The 19567-nt window shown below is 37.0% G+C and overlaps 1 protein-coding gene across 5 annotated transcripts in view; it reads right to left on the bottom strand.

Moving 5' to 3' along the window:
- The window catches only part of TPK1 (thiamin pyrophosphokinase 1), a 391064-nt gene that overhangs the window by 209246 nt on the left and 162251 nt on the right, over positions 1-19567 (bottom strand). For 4 of the 5 annotated variants that reach the window (XM_015448215.4, XM_005551074.5, XM_045387389.3 and 1 more), the window contains one exon: positions 18669-18738. In XM_015448215.4, coding sequence (XP_015303701.2) covers positions 18669-18738 — 70 coding nt within the window. Of the gene's footprint in view, positions 1-11911; positions 12094-18668; positions 18739-19567 lie in introns of all 5 variants that reach the window. The other variant, XM_065542706.2, reaches the window with a different exon arrangement.

The following is a 19567-nucleotide window of genomic DNA, read 5'->3' on the forward strand; positions in this document are numbered from 1 at the left end:
AACCCCACTGTCTCAGCCCAAAAGCTTCTTAAGCTGATAAGCAACTTTAGCAAAGTCTCAGGCAAAAATTGCTAGCATTCCTATAAATCAATAACAGGCAAGCAGACAAGCAAATCATCAATAAGCTCCCATTCACAATTGCTCATAAGAGTGAACAGACAACCTACAGAATAGGACAGAATTTCTGCAGTCGATTCATCTGACAAAGGTCTTATATCCAGAGTCTACAAAGAACTTAAACAAATTTACAAGAAAAAAAACAACCACCCCATTAAGAAGTGGGCAAAGTACATCAACAGACACTTCTCAAAACAAGACATACATATGGCCAACAAACACATGAAAAAGAGCTTAACATCACCGGTCATTAGAGAAATGCAAATCAAAACCACAATGAGATACCATCTCATGCCAGTCAGAATGGATATTATTAAAAAGTCAAAAAACGACAGATGCTCATGAGGTCGAGGAGAAAAAGGAATGCACTGTTGGTGGGTGCGTAAATTAGTTCAACCATTGTGGAAGACAGTGTGGCGATACCTCAAAGACCTAGAGGCAGAAATACCATTTGATTTAGCAATCTCATTATTAGGTATATATCCAAAGAAATACAAATGGTTCTATTATAAAGATACATGCACACGTATGTTCACTGCAGCACTATTCACAATAGCAAAGACATGGAATCAACTGAAATGACCATCAATGATAGACTGGATAAAGAAAATGTGGTACATGTACACCATGGAAAACTGTGCAGCCATAAAAAGGAACAAGATCATGTCCTCATGTCCTTTGCAGGGACATGGATGGGGTTGGAAACCATTATCCTCAGCAAACTAACGCAGGAACAGAAAATCAAACACCGCATGCTCTCACTTCTAAGTGGGGGCTGAGTGATGAGAACACATGGACACATGGTGGGGAACAACACACACTGGAGCCTGTTGTTGCGGGTAGGGGAGGGAGAGCATCAGGAAGAATAGCTAATGGATGCTGGGCTTAATACCTAGGTGATGGGATGATCTGTGCAGCAAACCGCCATGGCACACGTTTACCTATATAACAAACCTGCACATCCTGCACATGTATCCCTGAACTTAAAATAAAAGTTGAAGAAAAAAATAATAACAGCCCAATCAGACTAAGATATAGCTGACTTCTCAATCACTTGTACTTACGTGTGGCTAGCCATGCTACAGTTTTTAAAGAGTGAGTGACTCTGCAGGATCTCTTAGCCCCAAAACAGGGCTTTGTATAATATTAATGTATTCAGTAAAAGTTGTACAAGTAAATATTTCCTCTGGCTCTGAACATCAGGTCACTTCCCCTTCAGTCATTTGTTGTAATTATTTGTTTTCCAAAAGAGGCCAGAAGGGGTGAGAAGAATGAAAGGTTATTTGAACAGAAAGTAACCTACGGAGTTATTTTCCTAGAAGGACGTGGTAGCGGCAGTGGGGTAAGGTAGTGCCAGAAAATGCGATATATATATATTTAGAAGAATCATGGTAACCCCCATGTAGTCCACAGTGGAAGGTTTCATCTTTTCTGATTTACAAACATGAAAGAGTCCTAAAGTATATTTATAGGTTAATGCCAACTCTTCACCTTAACAAATATAAAAAGCTAGCTCACGGGTAGTGAATTACTTTGTGTAATTTGTTTGCTTTATGCTTTTCTCTGTGATTCAGCTGAGACATAATCCACAGAATTCAGTAAATACAACTAGTGATAAATGCCATTAGGGTCACTAATAGGTTGTCTGCTCCTCCCAAGTTTTCCAAAGCAAAGAGTAATAAGCTGCCTAGCTACAGTTTCTGCTAGGGGAGTGTTTTTCATCTTGATTCTGCCTTTCCAATACAGCTTCCCTCACAGCAGGAACCAAAACCTTTCTTAAGAAAATGACACGAACACACAAAAAAAGAATGTCTTAAGGCATACACTTTCTTGGTGAAGTAAGTACTGTATTTTCTACCTTGGATAGTTTCTGTTTTTATCTTGCTGCAGTTATCCATTATATAGATGTATGAGTCACTGTCTTAAAAGACAGAGACGAGAGCATGGGTGGTTCTCTACGGTATTTAATGTTGATCTCTGCATTGTAGGAATCCAAAAGAATGCAGCCAGATGACAGTGGCTTTTGTATAGGCCACCCAGAAATCATAAAATCATGAGATGACTATTATTAAAATTAAAAAGAGTATCAGGAAAAACATTTAAAAGAAATACAAAAGACAAAGGGTGAGTATCCTTGTTCAAACAGAGTTGATCCCAATGGCTTATTAAATGAAAATAAAATCATATAGGAAAAATAAAATAGAAAAAAGACATGACACAAAAAGGAAGGAATTTAAATACCTTATTAATCTCTAATCACACACAAATGCACACACACACACATATATACATATTTTCCAATGTCAAAGACTTCCATATTGCTAAATCTAATGGTCAATTAACCTGTTACTTTACCCATCAGAAGTACATAACACAAATGATCACTGTATTCCTTGATTTTCTTTCATCATTTAAGGACCGTGACTATAGTTTCCTGGTTTTCCCCCAACTCACGGGTTACTCCTGCTTTGTCCCTCAGAATTTTTAACACTGGAGTGTTCCACAGCTCAGTATCTGTACTTATTTTCTCTTCTGTGTGCAGTCATTAGGTTATCTCACTGTCTCATGTCTCATGGCCTTATATGGCTCTCTACATACTGATGACTCTGTATCCAACAACATACTCAACATGAGATGGATAAATAACTCAAACTCAAATCACTGAATCTCTGCCCTTTCCCCTACTGAAACCACTACTCTTACAACCTCCTCAATCTCATCTAAGGAAAAATCATTCTTTTCTAGTTGTTAGTTCAAAATCCTTGACTTTTCTTGGAGTCATCCTTGACTTTTCTTTCTTGCACCTAGTAACTGATTTGTCAGCCAGTTTTATAGGCAAAAATACAATCTCAGTCTAGCTCTTTCTTTGCATCCTCCATGGTACGATCCTGAAAAAACAGCTGATGGCATTCCTCTGCTCAAAACCTTCCAATGACTTCCCATCTCATTCACAGTAAATCATCAATATTATCTACAAAGGCGCTTTAAGATCTACCCTGTTATCTTTCTGATCACTCTCCTTCCTCGTAAGTTCCCCTCATTATCTCCACTTGTAGATCGTTTGCACAATTATCCATAATTATTTCCTCCTCCCAATCTATACCCCTTTATAATGTGACTTTCCACACTGTTTCCCCACCTCGAGAATTCATATTAGCCTTGAAACCTGCTTTCACTTAAAAAAATGCAGTGGAAGTGACAGCACGGCAGTTAGCAATGGAGGCCTCAAGTGGAGCTGCAGCCGTCCCTTTGCTCTCTTGGAACCCTCCCCTGTTGCCATGAGAGTAATTCTGAGCATGCCTGATGGATGGAGGATGAGACTGGAGTCAGGTACAGCTTACAGACATCCCACCTCTAAACACCTGAGTCTTTTCTACATGCTGACATCATCAACAAAACTGCCTACCCAACTGTGATATCATGATATAAGAGGAAATATACATTTGGTCTTCTCTTCTGGTTTCTGATAAAACAGTTGCCAAGACTCTTGGAATCTCCACAGTAATGGGTGTCTTTTGGTATCCTAGGAGATGACTGGTGACTGGGGGCCTCTAGGAGAGTTTCAAGTTGGAGGCTGATTTCCAAGAAAGACAACGGCATGATCAGAGTGTGGAATGTTCACACCCACCACTCCCAGTGGAGCTACAGATTATGCTAATCACCGATGGCCAATGAAGTAATCAATCATGCCCATGTAACAGAACCCCCATGTAAAAACCCTAAACAACGTGGTTCAGAGAGCTTTCAGGTTGGGGAACATATCCACATGCCGGGAGGGTAGTGTATCCCAAATCCAAGGGGGACAGAAGCTCCTGCACTAGGCCTTCTCCAGATCCCACCCTGTGTACCACATCATCTGGCTGTTCACATTCATCCTTTATAACATCCTTTTCTAAATAAATTGTAAACATAAGCATTTCCCTGAGTTCTGTGAGCCATTACAGCAAATTACCAAACACGAGGAGGGAGTTCTGAGGACCCACGAGTTGCAACTGGCATTTAAAGTGCGGGGCCATCTAGTGAGACTAAGTCCTTTACCTGTGTGTGTCGGAGGGTGGTGGTCTGTGCTTATTCTGAATAATGTCAGACTGAATTAAACTGTTGTATACCCAGTTGATGACCACTGGCAAATTGATGTATAAAACCCAGACATTTAGTGGCAGAAGTGTTGTGAGTACAGAAATAGTTTTCCTTTACCAACCCACGTAACTGGCACATGAATGAGCCCACAAGATCTGCCTAGCTGAACCTTAGACTTGTGAGTAAATCCATCAATCATTGTTTAAAGCCACTGATTTGGCCGGGCGCGGTGGCTCAAGCCTGTAATCCCAGCACTTTGGGAGGCCGAGACGGGCGGATCACAAGGTCAGGAGATCGAGACCATCCTGGCTAACACGGTGAAACCCCGTCTCTACTAAAAAATACAAAAAAACCTAGCCGGGCGAGGTGGCGGGCGTCTGTAGTCCCAGCTACTCGGGAGGCTGAGGCAGGAGAATGGCGTGAACCCGGGAGGCGGAGCTTGCAGTGAGCTGAGATCCGGCCACTGCACTCCAGTCTGGGCGACAAAGCGAGACTCTGTCTCAACAAAAAAATAAAAAATAAAAAAAAATAAAGCCACTGATTTTGGGGGTGGCTTTTGATACAGCAAAAGCTAACTGGTATCATTCTCATGTCTCAGGGCTTCTGCACAAGCATCCTCGCTTCCTGGAAGGTTCTTCCTTTGGCTGAGCAAATGGCTTGCTTCTCTACCTCCTGCAGGTCTTAACTCAGAAGTCACTTGCTCGGTGAGGCTCTCCCTCACTTTAATTGCTAACAACCTACTGCAAAGCATGCTATCCCTTCTCCTGCATTACTATTCTCCTTCTCACTAGTAACATACTTTATATTTTAATTATTTATCTTGCTGATTTCCTCTATGGAAGGTCAATGAAGTCAAGTATTTTGTTCTCTGCTGCATCACAGGTGACTACAATAATGCCTGTTATACGGAATGACTCCATAATTAAAATATGCTAAAATAATAATGGAATGTGATTTCCTACATAATATATCAATACAACTTAAGTTAATAAAGCTGGCAAGAGCAGAGAGAAATGTAAATTGTCTTATACTGTTGATGAAGGTTAACTTAAGCACAAATATTCTGGAAAGCAAGTTGTCAACTTAGACTTAAATACATTTTTTAAAATTTATAACTTCTGGCCCATATCTTAACATCTGTGAAACTACTCTGTCAGAAACTCATACACTTATAATAATACTTAATGTTTCTATAATACTTAACAAAGTTTTATTTACCAAAGTTTTACTTATAAAAAACTTATAAGTTGGCTAGGCACAATGGCTTACGCCTGTAATCCCAGCACTTTGGGAGGCCAAGGTGGGTGGATCACCTAAGGTCAGGAGTTCGAAACCAGCCTGGCAAAACCCTGTCTCTACTAAAAATACAAAAATTAGCTGGGCATGGTGGCGCACATCTGTAGTCCCAGCTACTTGGGAGGCTGAGGCAGGAGAATCATTTGAACCCAGGAGGCAGAGGTTGTAGTGAGCCGACATTGCGCCACTGCACTCCAGTCTGGGCAACAAAGTGAGACTCTGTCTCAAAAAAAAAAAAGAAAAACAAAACAAAACAAAAAAGACAAGGTATGAGCTACGTACCTTTCTGATATATGGAGAATGGCTGAGAGATAAAAATGTAACAAAATTTATACATAATGACCTGGTAACATATTCATAATATAATGTTAAAAATAGGCATGATGTAAAGCAACTTATAGATAAAAATCTGTATTTCATTACATGTGCACACATACATACACTGAGCAATAAACATACAAAAATGTAAATTTGAAAAAAATTATATATGTAAAAATATTAACAGAAGTTATCCATAGGAGTGGGATTTTAGGTTATTTTAATTTTTTCTTTATGTCTTCCTCTATTCCCCAAATTCATTATAATAATCCTATATCGATAAGTAGGGGAAAAGTTAGAGGTGATAGCAGAGAATTTGTCTTTTAAAACATATAAAGTTCAAAAGAAAGGTAAATACTAAATGATACAAATTTGAGGTGTTTATCTTTATATATTTTGTAATTATGACTGCATCGAAAATTACTTGAATATGGTTTTATTTAAAATTGAACAAATAGGCTCAATTAAAATAAATAAGTTCAGTTCAGATTTTTGTCACACAATTTGGCTAAAATCTCACTTTGATAATCCTTGCCTCCTGTATCCTAATTTGATTACATCCCATTAAAAGCATTAGAGGGCATCAGTGTAATGCATGATCACTAACTCTCTTCCTCCCACATCAGAATTAAGCTTTGGCGAGCAACTGCCACATGGAGGAAAGTCGCTGGGAAAGCCCTATTACTGCTAATAGGAATCATAAGACCACACTATTATGCAAAAATGTTCTTTTTACTGACTGATAAAATGCCAAGATGATACAAACTGTAGTTGTTTTTCTTGTTCCTAACACATGGAACAGCTCTCCAGTTACTAATAACCAACTAATGTACAGTCGAGCAGGAAAAAAACTGAATATACACTAGAGGCCGCTAGTGATAAATAAGTGAATTTTACATGAAGTGGGGAAAAAGATGATGCTGGCTCTACAAAGAAAACTGCATCCTAAGCTTCTAAGCTTCAGCTGCCCTTTTAACTACTGTGCTGGAAGTCAAAGCAATTTTTTTCTTAATTATTTCTCACTTTAAATATTTTTTAATTAAAAGAACTAAATCTGGGAAGTTGTCATCTTGGGAAATTTTGTAAAAATTTACTAGTATTGTATATTTAAATTAAAGCTTTACCTTTAAGTAATGAAGGTAAAGCTTTTTATATATTACGAATTAGAAAAATAATGTTATTCTCTCACTTAGTTGTCACGAAGACCCAAACCAACTAAAGAAAGCTCTATGTTGTAAAATATAAGCTTGTCTTGGTAATATTTCATTAAGGGGGGGAGATATTTTTAAATGCAAAAGATATCTTAAAAAAATGCACAACCCTCTCCCTGGAAAGTTATGAATCGTAAGAGTAAAATTTTAAAGTTTACTTGGAAACAAATGTAACATGAATTCAGAAAATAAGAATCTTTTGATTAAAAAAAAATTTATAAAACTAAAGAGGAATTATACTTCCTATATACTTTTTTTAAAATTTGAAAAGAATGTTATTAAATTTCTCAGAATACATGAGAGGCATTTTTGTCACTCATTTGCATGACAGATGACCATTTATTTCCCTTTCACTGTCATTAGATAATGAGGAAGAAAAACAGTTCCCAACCAGGGGCATTTTATACCCCAGTAAGTTAGGGAGGTGTGTGGGGAGGGAGAAGTAAGGAGGAGATTAATAAAGACCATTAGACTGCCCTAGGGTATGAAGACAGCACAGGCAGCAGAGAAAAGACGCTGCAGATGTGTACTCATAAGGATTCTTTTGTTTGTATTTGTAGTTGGCTGGTCCCACTTAGGTGTGCAGAAACTAGTATGGTCTCAGTCTTGACGGGAGGCAAATCCCACTCCAGAAATAAACACAACCACTAGAAACAAGGACATAGGCAGACAGTCCCTCAGAACCACCTCAACTCAGTTGAACACGATATTACACTAGAAAAGAGACACAGTTCGGAATTCACCTGTAGTCCACCCAGTGGCCGGCTCACAGGTGGCTAAGTGCAAGTCCTCACTTGTTCTTGGAGTGTAAGCATAGCTGTGGATCTGGCTTCCAGCTTCCCTTGCTTCCTAACTGTTTCCCAAGCCTCCCAATTCCTGCATACTCCCCCAGCCTTCCCACTTTCTCTATTAATTATACCACTTTTGATTCTTGTTTACATTGGCCAGAGTTCTTGTTCTTTACAACTAAAAACCCACACAAATACAAAAAAGTTAAATAAGTCCTAATACTGTTACCAGAAGAGATTTTGGTATTGGTCTCTGATTCTCCTCCTGAATAAAAATAATCTTAAGAATTACTTTTTGGGTCAGAAACATTCACACTGCAATCTATGACAGTATGTTACATGAAGTCTTGACGAGTATTTCTAATCATTCTTTAATAACTCTTAAGCACATAGTTAAGAACTAATTGCTGGGGATGAGACAGTAAAAATGCTAGAGAAATGTATGCTTTCACTGAGGTTACAGGCTGGTGGGAATATGTAAAGAGGTGACTCTAATATGATGTGGTAAATGTTTGATAATGGACGTGCTGGATAAGAGAACTTCAAGGACAAATTATGTAAGAGAGACACAGAATAATAATGTAACAAATCTGGTAAGGTAAGAAATCTAGCCACGAAACACCCTTAAATTATTTAGGATTTGTCATCTACTTGCTTAACTGAATATGTGGGGAAATTATTTTCAGGGTGAACTGTCTAAAAGGAGTAACGATGTTTAGTTAAAAATATTTACTTATCATCTATTAGTTATCAAAACTGATGAATAAAACAAGAACAGGGAATTTTTCCCAATTAAATAGAAGCTCCCATGGATAATTTCAACATCATGTGGCATTACGGTGAAGGACTGCTTAGAAAATTCATTCCTAACTTGGGTCTCTGGAAACGAAGATTTCTGGGGAGACACAACACATGGGTGAGTTTTGAAAGATAATGATGCATAACACATGGAAGAAAGCAGGAGGCTTTTAGAACTGAATTACATAGTGTTCTGTAAAAAAGAAAAAAAACAAAACCTCCATTTGTATCTAAAACCTGCTCCTTGATATTTCCAAGGGCACGCCAATGGTTTGAAAATAATAGGCTTTTTTCAACATTTAGATGGCACAAAGATTTTAAAAAATCTTTTAAACACTGTTAATGCATACACATCTTCTCCTCTCATGGCTCCTGTAGCCCTGGGTAACACGCCCAGGTGTCGGCACCCCTACATGATGCCCAGCAGCAATGGATGGAACCTGATATCCAAGGTCAAAAGAAAGTGCTCCCTGGTCTAAGCCCCGTAGAGAGGGACAACACCATCCTCCCTGTAGTCTAAGCAGAAGCACGGTTAGTCTCATTCAACCAAACTGCTCCTTGTAATTAGAAATCATAGGATTTAGAGAAGTCAGCATTTTTAATACTTATGATTTTTTATTTTAGTTCCTTTCAGTCTAATCATTCAGAGACTAAATGCCCTCTTATTCATCATTTAAGTTCCCTTCCTCTGACTTTCTCTAGCTCTCTTCTACTTCAAAAAGCTAATAACAGCCAGAGTTAACTATACTGTAGTTAAGTATATTGCATATCATGTACACACACACAATGACTTTTTTCTTAGTGTGGTATAATATCTTCTGTTATATTTTAAATGCCCTGAGCTTCTTCAGCATATTCTTGACCTTGCTGGCTACAGAAGCAAAACTGAAGGCTTTAAGGAACACACCTCAAATAACTCTCAGATTTCTAACCCCACACTGCAAGTGACAGTTCAGTGCTCATCTTTGTGTAATTGCCATTTGGATATTTTCCCATAAAATTTATTCACTAGCCCTTGCTTAACTTGAATTCCAGCTGTCACTTCTGTTCCCTAACAATTGGAAGACGATGGATAGCTCAGTTGCAATCCTATCATCAACTAAAATGTCCTGCCCTCTATAATGATGTGTCAACAAATAATATAAGCCATCCTGTCTAGTGTTGGAGTTTTTCTGTTTGCTCTTGACCCAATAATACAAATCCCAACTTTTAATAACAAGAAAATCATGCAGGAAGAACCCAAGTGTGTGTTTGCAAGAAGACGTGTATGTGCGATAACGTAAGTGTGTACGAAAAACCAGACAGGGACCGTTCCACAACTTTTTAAGATACAATTTTGTATGTGTGGTATTATGCGATTACTTTCAACCGTCACTTCTTAACTCATTGATCTAAAAATCTATTAAAAATAAGTTTAAAACGTGACAAGAAAACATGAGCTCTTATAGTAACAATCACTAAAACAATTCAACTTTCTTTTTTTAAAAAAAGTAAAATTTAAAAAGCCACATGCTACTCAAAACTTTTGACAAATGATCTCGCATTCTCTAAAAAAATTACTGGAAGATAATTTATTTCTGAAGACTCTCTCCACAGTGCAGGAAGGGAAAAGGGTTCTGTCAGGAACATACTTTATGAAATAGAATAGCCATAAAAAACAATGCCTCTGATTAAATTTAGTTGTAAACTGACTTCCTGCAGCTGCTTAAAATGGTCTCACTCTGAAAATTTATTTTGAGTTCATGCATGATCGGAGAAACATAGCACTTTTGCATACACATTCCTCCCTCCTCCAGTATTCCAAAATGATTCATAGCTGTGCATGGATAACTTTGAGACCTGTGATTTATAGCATTTGATAACGAACAGACTAAAATATATTACTAAACTAATCTAATCAATAATTGAAGATAAATATGCCTTCACAGTTTGTTGTGTAAGGTTCTTTAATACTAAGACTTCTGTTGTAAATTCTCTTTAAAATGCACTAATCATTTTCACCTTTCATCATTTTGATTCAAAGACCTAATAATGTTGACATGCTTACAGAGCTTGGTAATTTGATTGCATAAATACTTTTTAATGGAAATTTGCTGACGCAAATGACTAATCATTGCTAAGGCTAGGCTTATAAGAATCGACTGAACCAAAGACCTTTGGTTCATATTTGTTTCCTTTCTGCATATGTTAAAGCATACAGAAATTACATGTTTTGACTATTCCATGAGAGGCTTGAAAAGTAGTAAAAAAAAAAAAAAAAATCACAATCAGTGAGAAAACTACTCATAGAGAGACTGAAATCAACTGTCACATATGTTGGAGGTTATCAAGACCACAACTTATGCTCAGATACTTGACACCAACTTATTTCACACTGATTTCATGTTTATTGTCTTATTCCTTTAAAAACAGTATTGAAGAAGCTTTTATATACATTTTACTAAGATATAGTAAATATAGACCTTACATATAAGTCTTTACTACTATTTTATATAATGTCTATCTAGGATTGAATTGAAAACATTGAGAATTTTGCTTGGTTCCAACTAAAAGAACACATATTCCAAAGAAGCACATAAAAATTGACAACAAATTCCAACAAAAAGACAAGTTTTAGAAATTAGGTTCATTAACTGCATAAAATAAAGAAAGAAAATTGTGGGGTATCCATATACTAGAACACTACTCAACAGTAAAAAGGAACAAACTACATAAAATAACATAATAAATACATAAAATACGTGGATGAATTAAAATACATAAAATAACATGAATGAATCTCAAAAGCATTTGATAAGTGAAAAATGACAGAAAAGACAACAAATTGTGTGTTTTCATTTGTATGACATTCTAGAAGTCTACAAGAGACACAGTGTGGGAGGAGGAGAATGACTGCAAAGCAAGAGGTAGGAACTTTTTGGGATGATGGACGTGTTTTAATCTTGACTGTGGTGGTGGGTACGCAAGTATATAATGCTTCAAAAATAATTGAACTGTATGTTTAAAGTGGATGTATGAAATTATAGCTGAACAAAGCGGATTTAAAACAAAAGAAATCAGATGCCAAATACTACATTCCTATATGCCAACCACTATCTGAAAAATGCGTATAACCTGTCTGAAAAGTAAAACAATGACTACATTCAGAATAGTTAAGTATGACAAAAATATTTACAGCTATGGCCGAAAACTACATCAAGTACACACTGAACTATTCAATAATTTATCACTATAGCTTTTAAGAGCCATGCTCTATCCTCTTGATTTATCCAGATCTTCTGTAATTAGCCACAGTAACGTTACCTCATCAAGATTTCTCCAAATACTCCAAAAGAAAGTCATCTCTTCCTGAAATGTCATAGATGAAGAAACTACAGCACGAGAAGTTAAATTACTTGCTAAAAGTAATGAAGTGGCAGAATCCGATTTTGAACTGTAATCGAACTCTCTGACTACATAATGTCCACTCTGGAGGCTGCTGCTACCTGCAATGAAATAGAATGAAAGTGTTCAAAGTTACTCACAGACAGCCAGACTTAGACTGTCATTGATTCCTTCAAGAGTAATCAGATACTTGCTACCAGATGCCTGGGTTAATTGTATTGATAAAGGCTTTAGAAGCTAATTCTTAAGAGCTATCCTCCCACATTATTCAGTTATTTTAATTATATTTTGAACTTCGTTTAGCTGGGCCACAAATAGTCTTAGAGTTACAACAGTCATCCTCTTCATACTTGATTAATCTAAAAAGTAGACTGATCTGATGAGTAAGTTGCATGATTATATAAAGCTCAAAGGCTTAAATTGTAACTGTGAGAAAATTAATGAAGTGAGAGGAAAAAGAGATCAGGAACATATTTTGCTTTTCTGTTTAAATAGGTCCTCATCATCCTGCCATTGTTAATGAGTGTTTAATTACGTGGTCATTTCCATGAATGCAAGGGATTTTTGTTAGGTGCTCATATTTAAACAGAAAGGAAACTCCTAAACATCTGAACTAACCTAGAACAATGTTTATATAAAGATACTCTCCTGTAGAATTTTCCATTCAGGATTCTATAATTCATTAATTACTCTGAGAAAACTAACCTAAAAACCACCTTCCCCACATTTCAGATATCCTACACACAATACTAAAGATATAGCAACTTCTTAGACTGTTATGCTGATGAGTCTGAGAATCTCTAAGTACCACAAAATCACAAATAAATAAAAAACCCTCACATTTAGCACTGATATTCATGGTACACATATTGCTCTCAAAATGCCAATGAATTCAAAGGCAAGGACCTTAGCTCCAGGATAAAAGATTCATTTAGACAGGAATAAGAATGCAACGTAACATAAGATACTCTGGAAATAAGTGAGATATATACTATACATGACTTCAGACAAAAATGCACAATCTTTTTAGACATGAGCCATTTCTGGCTTATAATACTAATAAGATATATAATTATTGAAAGTTTCTTTAACAACAAGATACTTCCAATAGCTGGTATTATATCTTAGAAATCCTTGACTTAACAAAAGCTTAGTCTTACATCTCTGCTAACATATCAAGGAAAAATCACTAATTCAAATAAATTCTCAAATGCTCATTAGTGTACCAGATATGAAGCATATAAAGATGATTAATTATGATTGCTGCCTTCCAGGAGTTTACCACCTAGTGAAGAAGATAAGATACATCTAGGCATAGCTAAATCACAAGATAAAATGAGAAAGTAAATAATTACGAAGTATTATGCAAAGTTAAAGGGTAATAGATCACTAGAAATTTACAACCTAGTAAAGAATGGAAGTCTTTACAGCTTTAAATCAAGGCCAAATGTGAATGTAACATTGTGATTTAAGAGTATTATTACAGTGTAGGAAATGCCAAGTCACTTCAGGCTGGAAGGGAAGAGGAGCCCTCCTGGAGTACATGGTGTGTTATTGGAACACTGATGCATGGATAGGATTGCTACAAAATGCGCTAGCACACGCTGCTAAAACCATCTAAGAATGAGGACAGCACAGGATCTACCATTAGGATTATTTGGAATGGCCATACAATTGTAATGGGTGATGCTAATGTATATGAGATCAGCCATGAGAAAGGGCCAGAGCAAAGGCAGAGAGGAGAAAGGGAACGGCAAATTTAGGACAGTGAGCAGTTCTGCTTGACCAGAATATAAGGGAAGAAATTGGGCATGCCAAAAAAGATAACCCTGCATCTCAAGGTGGTTAATTTAGCTTTCATCCAGGAGACAAAGGAGAATCTCCCCGCCTCTCCCTAGTCACTACAAATGCATACACATATGCATACCTCCCATGCTCTGTGGTCCTCATCTTTCACAGCCCATTAGGATCCTCAGAATATTTTCTAATTCCTCCATTCTGGTCTAACTCTCCTTGCTCTATGCCTTCCTTTGTTACAGAATCTATCACATTGTACTAGAATTTTCTGTGTATGTCATATAATCCATCATACTGAATGGCACCAGGGAGCTTATGTTTACGAGCTTGCATCCACTTAACAAGTAACTACAGAAAAATTAATCATATGTCCTACTGTCCCACAGGTCAGAATCAACAGATATTAATAGATATACTGCAATTCATGGTAAGAAAAAATATTTAGGGCTTCTTTATCAAAACAAAACCTGATAAATGAAGAGAGGCTGCTTTCATGGTTGAAACAGAGACAGACATTTGTGAAAGATGGAATGGCCTTGAGGACATTATGCCACATAAAATAAGCCAGTCACAGAAAGACAAATGCTGCAAGACTATCTCATCTGAGGTATCTAAAATAGTCAAAATCATAGAATCGAACTGTAGAATGGGGTCACCAGGGGTGGAGGAAAGTGAGAAATGAGGAGTTACTAATCAATGGGCATCAAGTTTCAGTTAAGCAAGATGAGTAAGTTCTGGAGATCTAATGGATAACGCTGTATCTGTAGTCAACAATATGTATTATACACAAAAATTTGCTAAGTGGTAGATCTCATGTTAAGTTTTGTTACCACAGTTTTAAAACAATTTTAATAAAGATTGTGTGCAAGCATTTCACACATCTAGTATAGAATTGGACCTAAGCTCATGGCTGTTTTTTTAATTAATAAAAGTGATAAATAAGAATTGTTTTTCAAGGTATTTATAAATCAAATCATGAACTAGCAATGGTCAATAAATACGTGAAAAGATGCCCAACATCCTTAGTTATCAGAGAAATGTAAATTAAAATCACAAATTCCATTCACAAACACTAAATGGCTAAAATCAACAAGATAAAAAAGAACAAATACTTGTGAGGATATGGAACAATACAGACATTATTCGTGGAAACATAAAGTGGTACAACCACTTTGGAAAAGTGAAATGTCAATTTCTAGAAAGTTAAATATATATTTACCCTGTCACCCAGAAACTTCATTCTTTCTACCCACTTCCCCAAATTAAAACATGTTCATGGAAACCCTTGTATAAGAAGTGGCATTTACACATAATAGCCAAAAACTGGAAACAACCAAATGTACATTTGGTGAATAAACAAATGTAATTGTGGTATATTCATACAATAAAATACCACTGAGCAATAAAAAACAACTACCAATACATGAATGAATTGCAAAAACATGTGAGCAAAAGAAAAAAGACACAAAAGAACACGTACTATATGATTTCTTTTGCTCGAAATTCAGTAATAGATTTTTTTAAAGTCTATAGTAATGGAAATCAGAAAGCAGTTGACTAGAGGTAAAAAACTGGATATCAATCATGAGGGAATTTTCTGGGGCTAGAGAAATGTTCTCTATCTTGTTCTGGATGGTGGATAAGAGGCTATAAATAAATGTCTGACAAAACCCATGTAATTAAACATCTATGATATGCATTTCACTATACATTAACTATGCCTAAAAATTATATAATTTATATATGTGATTCGTATAATACACATGATTTATATATGTGTGTGTGTATATATAACCTTTATATACATATAGAAAGGTAATTTTTTAAAAAGAACATAGGATCTAACTTAAAGAAGTTTCTATTGGCCAAAGACGAGACAATCTGAACACTGAAAACGGTGGTATCTGCACATCTGTAATAAAATGAAACCTATCTGATATGTATAAGCCAAGAGTTTTGGGGCACTAATTCAGTATTCTGAAAGCAGGTAACAGAAGAATATTAATCACCTCTATTTCATAAACTATGTTTCCACTGAGTAATCTTGGACTTTCTGGGCTGCAGGATAAATGGGCACTATGTTTCCACTTGCTGATTACAGTCAAATTCCATACCCTTTTCTGAGTCTTCTTTTTACTACACACATCTCCCCACGAGTCCCAACCGCCTCACCTGCCACACGTCAACCTTCCCTTTCCCTCTGGGTCCATGAAAGAGTAAAGGAGCCAGCAGGCCCAGGCAGGGGCCTGGAGCACACCTGGGTCCTCTTCAGGCTCTCCTAGGGCCCTGGCTCCATGAGGGACAGATGAGGACCTGAATGTCCAGGGGCATCCAGAAGCAGAGTGACACGGGGCCTGGGGCCTCACGCCCTGCCCCTCCTCAGCCTGAGCAGAGGGGAGAAGGTCCCACCACTGATTTTTCCCTGAGCTTTACTCCTCTGTAAACTTTGTTCCTCTGCTGCTGTCTATATGTCTTCCTTCCTTCTGTTCCAAATGTATAAATATTTTGTCTTCAACTGAAGATGGATTCTTTAAAAATTCATGTTTTATCACATAATTATGAGGCATTACATTGTACATATGGATGTTAAGTAAATAAATAAGAATAAGACAAGCAGTGGTCCACAAAGTACATACTGACTTTTTAAAACTCATGCATATTTTTTCCTTTTTTATTTTAATGCCTTTCTATTAGAAATACGATTAAGAGGAATTATGTTTAGTTACCTGAATCCAATTAGTTTGACTGGTTAGGGTTTGTATTTAGAGATTGATTCAAGGACTTAATTCCCACATGAGACAGTTAGTTTCACTCATCTTCCTATTAGAGATTCTGTCCTCACCCAGGCCAGCAATGTCCCTGGGCATCAGAGTAGGAATCATTGCAAACACACAATTACAACTAGAAAATCAATGAAAAGTACAATGTTTTATTGAACATCTTCATATATGAACAAACAGTTGTTAAATTATATAAATCTTCTTGGAAGATTTCTAGAAGATTACTTATCAATGTGTTGAGAAATATCACACGTGGTTATATTGAAATTTGGGCAAAAAATAATGGTATTCGCCCCCTAAATCTGGTAATCTGTTTTGCTTTCAAATATGAATAAAAGCATTTTGTTTGAAATCATCTGCTTTGTAGCAACATGGATGCTGCTGGAAGCCATTATCGTTAGTGAATTAATGCAGTAACAGAAATCCAAATACTGCATGTTCTCACTTGTAAGTGGGAGCTAAACATTGAGTACTCATGGACATAATGATGGCAACAACAGACACTGGTAACTACGAGAATGGGGAGGCAGAGGGTTAGGGGTTGAAAAAGTAACTACTGGACATTACGCTCACTACCTGGGTAACAGGATCATTCACATCCCAAACCTCAGCATCACACGATATACACGTGTAACGAAACTTCACGTGTAACGTGAATCTAAAATAAGAGTTGAAATCATTTTTAAAGTGCTCTGTTATCTTTCTTATTAGTGTCCACCCCAATTCAGTAAAAATAATCAATATGAGAATCTATATTTCTTCACAAGCATTATCGATAGATCTTATGATCAAAGATCACTTGGGAGGCACAGTGCTGAGATCCTTTCATTTGTGGTTATAATTATGTTCACAAGCTACACCTGCCAGTAGAGAATACCTGGCACCAGATTGTTTGCCAGCAAGCAGGCTACAGGTCCAATACATAAGCTCGGCCTCATGGGCATTACGCTCTTATCTGAAGCAATTGGCCTAGACACTTTTTTTTACAACACATACTTGAGTACTTTTTCACACATTGTCCATGTCAGGTCTTGGAGGATACTGTCAGAGGAATTTGTAAAGTTACAAAATAAAGGAGCAAAAAACGTTAAGAATTTAAACTGTCTTTTAGGCTGTCACTCTTGCTATATTTTTTGATAATGCATCTAGTCCCCAGACGTTAGCATTAGCATGTCCCGTCTCGAAGGAAACATGCCTTCCTCCTATAAGAAACGGCTGCTTTCAAAAAGCAGCTCCAGTGTCAGAAATTTTGATCCCATAAAGAAAAATATATTATTTCAAAATACATACATTTAATTTGTACCTAGAGTATGTTACATCATAATGTTTTTATTTTTTGCAGCGAGGAGGTAATTTCTTAAACTATAAACATTTCAACATACTTAACAGCACATATGACAGAGATGAAACTACGTTTCATAGTTAGTCTACTTATATCTTCACTATAAATTCTTGTGTTTGCCAAGGTGTTTAAACTACAAACATGTTCACAATGAGCTAGGTTTAAAATCTGCTTCCATCAAACATATTATCTTATTGAAAAATACCTCACTACACAAAGTAAGAAAAATCAGACAGCAAGGATAGTAAATCTTAAGGAAACTATTCATCTCCTAAAATATAAGTGTACGCATAACTGAGAAATAATTAAGTTAAATTATACTGGGCTTTACTCAACACTAATATAAAATCTCATATTTTCCATGAGGGAATATATACCTACTTTATATAAAATCAGTTTTTATTCATTTACACTGTTTGAATAACATCTCAAATTGCCATTTGAAGTTTTATTTTAGCTGACTTTCACAGTTCTCACAAGTATCAAGATTTGATAATGCTACTTAATGTGGCTTTGAAGTAGCAGAATAAAGGTTTTGAAAATAAGAATAGATGCACCTCATTCTACTAAAAGATACCATTCAAAGCAAGAAATAATACAACATGGTTAAGCAGCTCAGGTTACTCTTCCCTCCCTGGGGAGATTTTCCATAAAAGAGTCTGAAGGAAAAATAACAATGTCCACTTACAAGAAGAAAATAAAACAACAGAGAGCAGAAATTAGTGGTACTATGCACACTGGCTAAAAGAAAGCATACCTTTCTCTCTCTCCTTCGGTGATATCATATAAGCGGTTGGCACCTCCATCAGCACAGGCTCTTAAAAGAGCTTCAAATAGAAAGAACAAAATCATTTCAATACAGGAGGCACAGAGCAGTATCTTTCAAATGATGATCACTAAAAAGCAGGCACTCAGACGCACACAGTCACGCTAACCTCCGTGAATCATTGCACATTCATCTGTTGACGCTGCTGGTACTAAAAACGATTCTATATTGCATGTGACAAATGACAAGTTTATTTCCTTTCTGCATCCTTTATTTATTTATTTCTTTTTCTCTGAGACGGAGTCTGGCTCTGTTGCCCAGGCTGGAGTGCAGTGGTGTGATCTCAGTTCACTGCAACCTCCACTTCCCGGGTTCCAGTGATTCTCCAGCCTCGGCCTCCCGAGTAGCTGGGATTACAGGCATGCGCCACCACGTCTAGCATATTTTTGTATTTTGAGTAGAGACAGGGTTTCACCATATTGGCCAGGCTGGTCTCAAACTCCTGACCTCAGGTGATCCACCCACCTTGGCCTCCCAAAGTGCTGGGATTACAGGCGTAAGCCACCATGCCCAGCCTTTCCATCTGTTTTGATTACATAAAGGAGAAGACTGTAGACGGTGCTAGCATGTCTTCAATGTTTCTTCCATGACAGGCAACAGAAAATGGTTTGTTGTTTTTGTTGTTTGAGACAGGGTCTTGCGCTGTCACCCAGGCTGGAGTGCAATGGCTCAATCACAGCTCACTGCAGCCTCAACCTCCTGGGCTCAGCTGATCCTCCCACGTCAGTCTCCCAGGTAGCTGGGGCTACAGACACACACCACTGGATGCTGCTAATTTTTATATTTTTTGTAGAGACAGGGTTTGCTCAGGCTGGTTTCAAACTCCTGGG

Source organism: Macaca fascicularis, chromosome 3 (assembly GCF_037993035.2).
Source record: "Macaca fascicularis isolate 582-1 chromosome 3, T2T-MFA8v1.1".
Taxonomy (NCBI): Eukaryota; Metazoa; Chordata; class Mammalia; order Primates; family Cercopithecidae; genus Macaca; species Macaca fascicularis.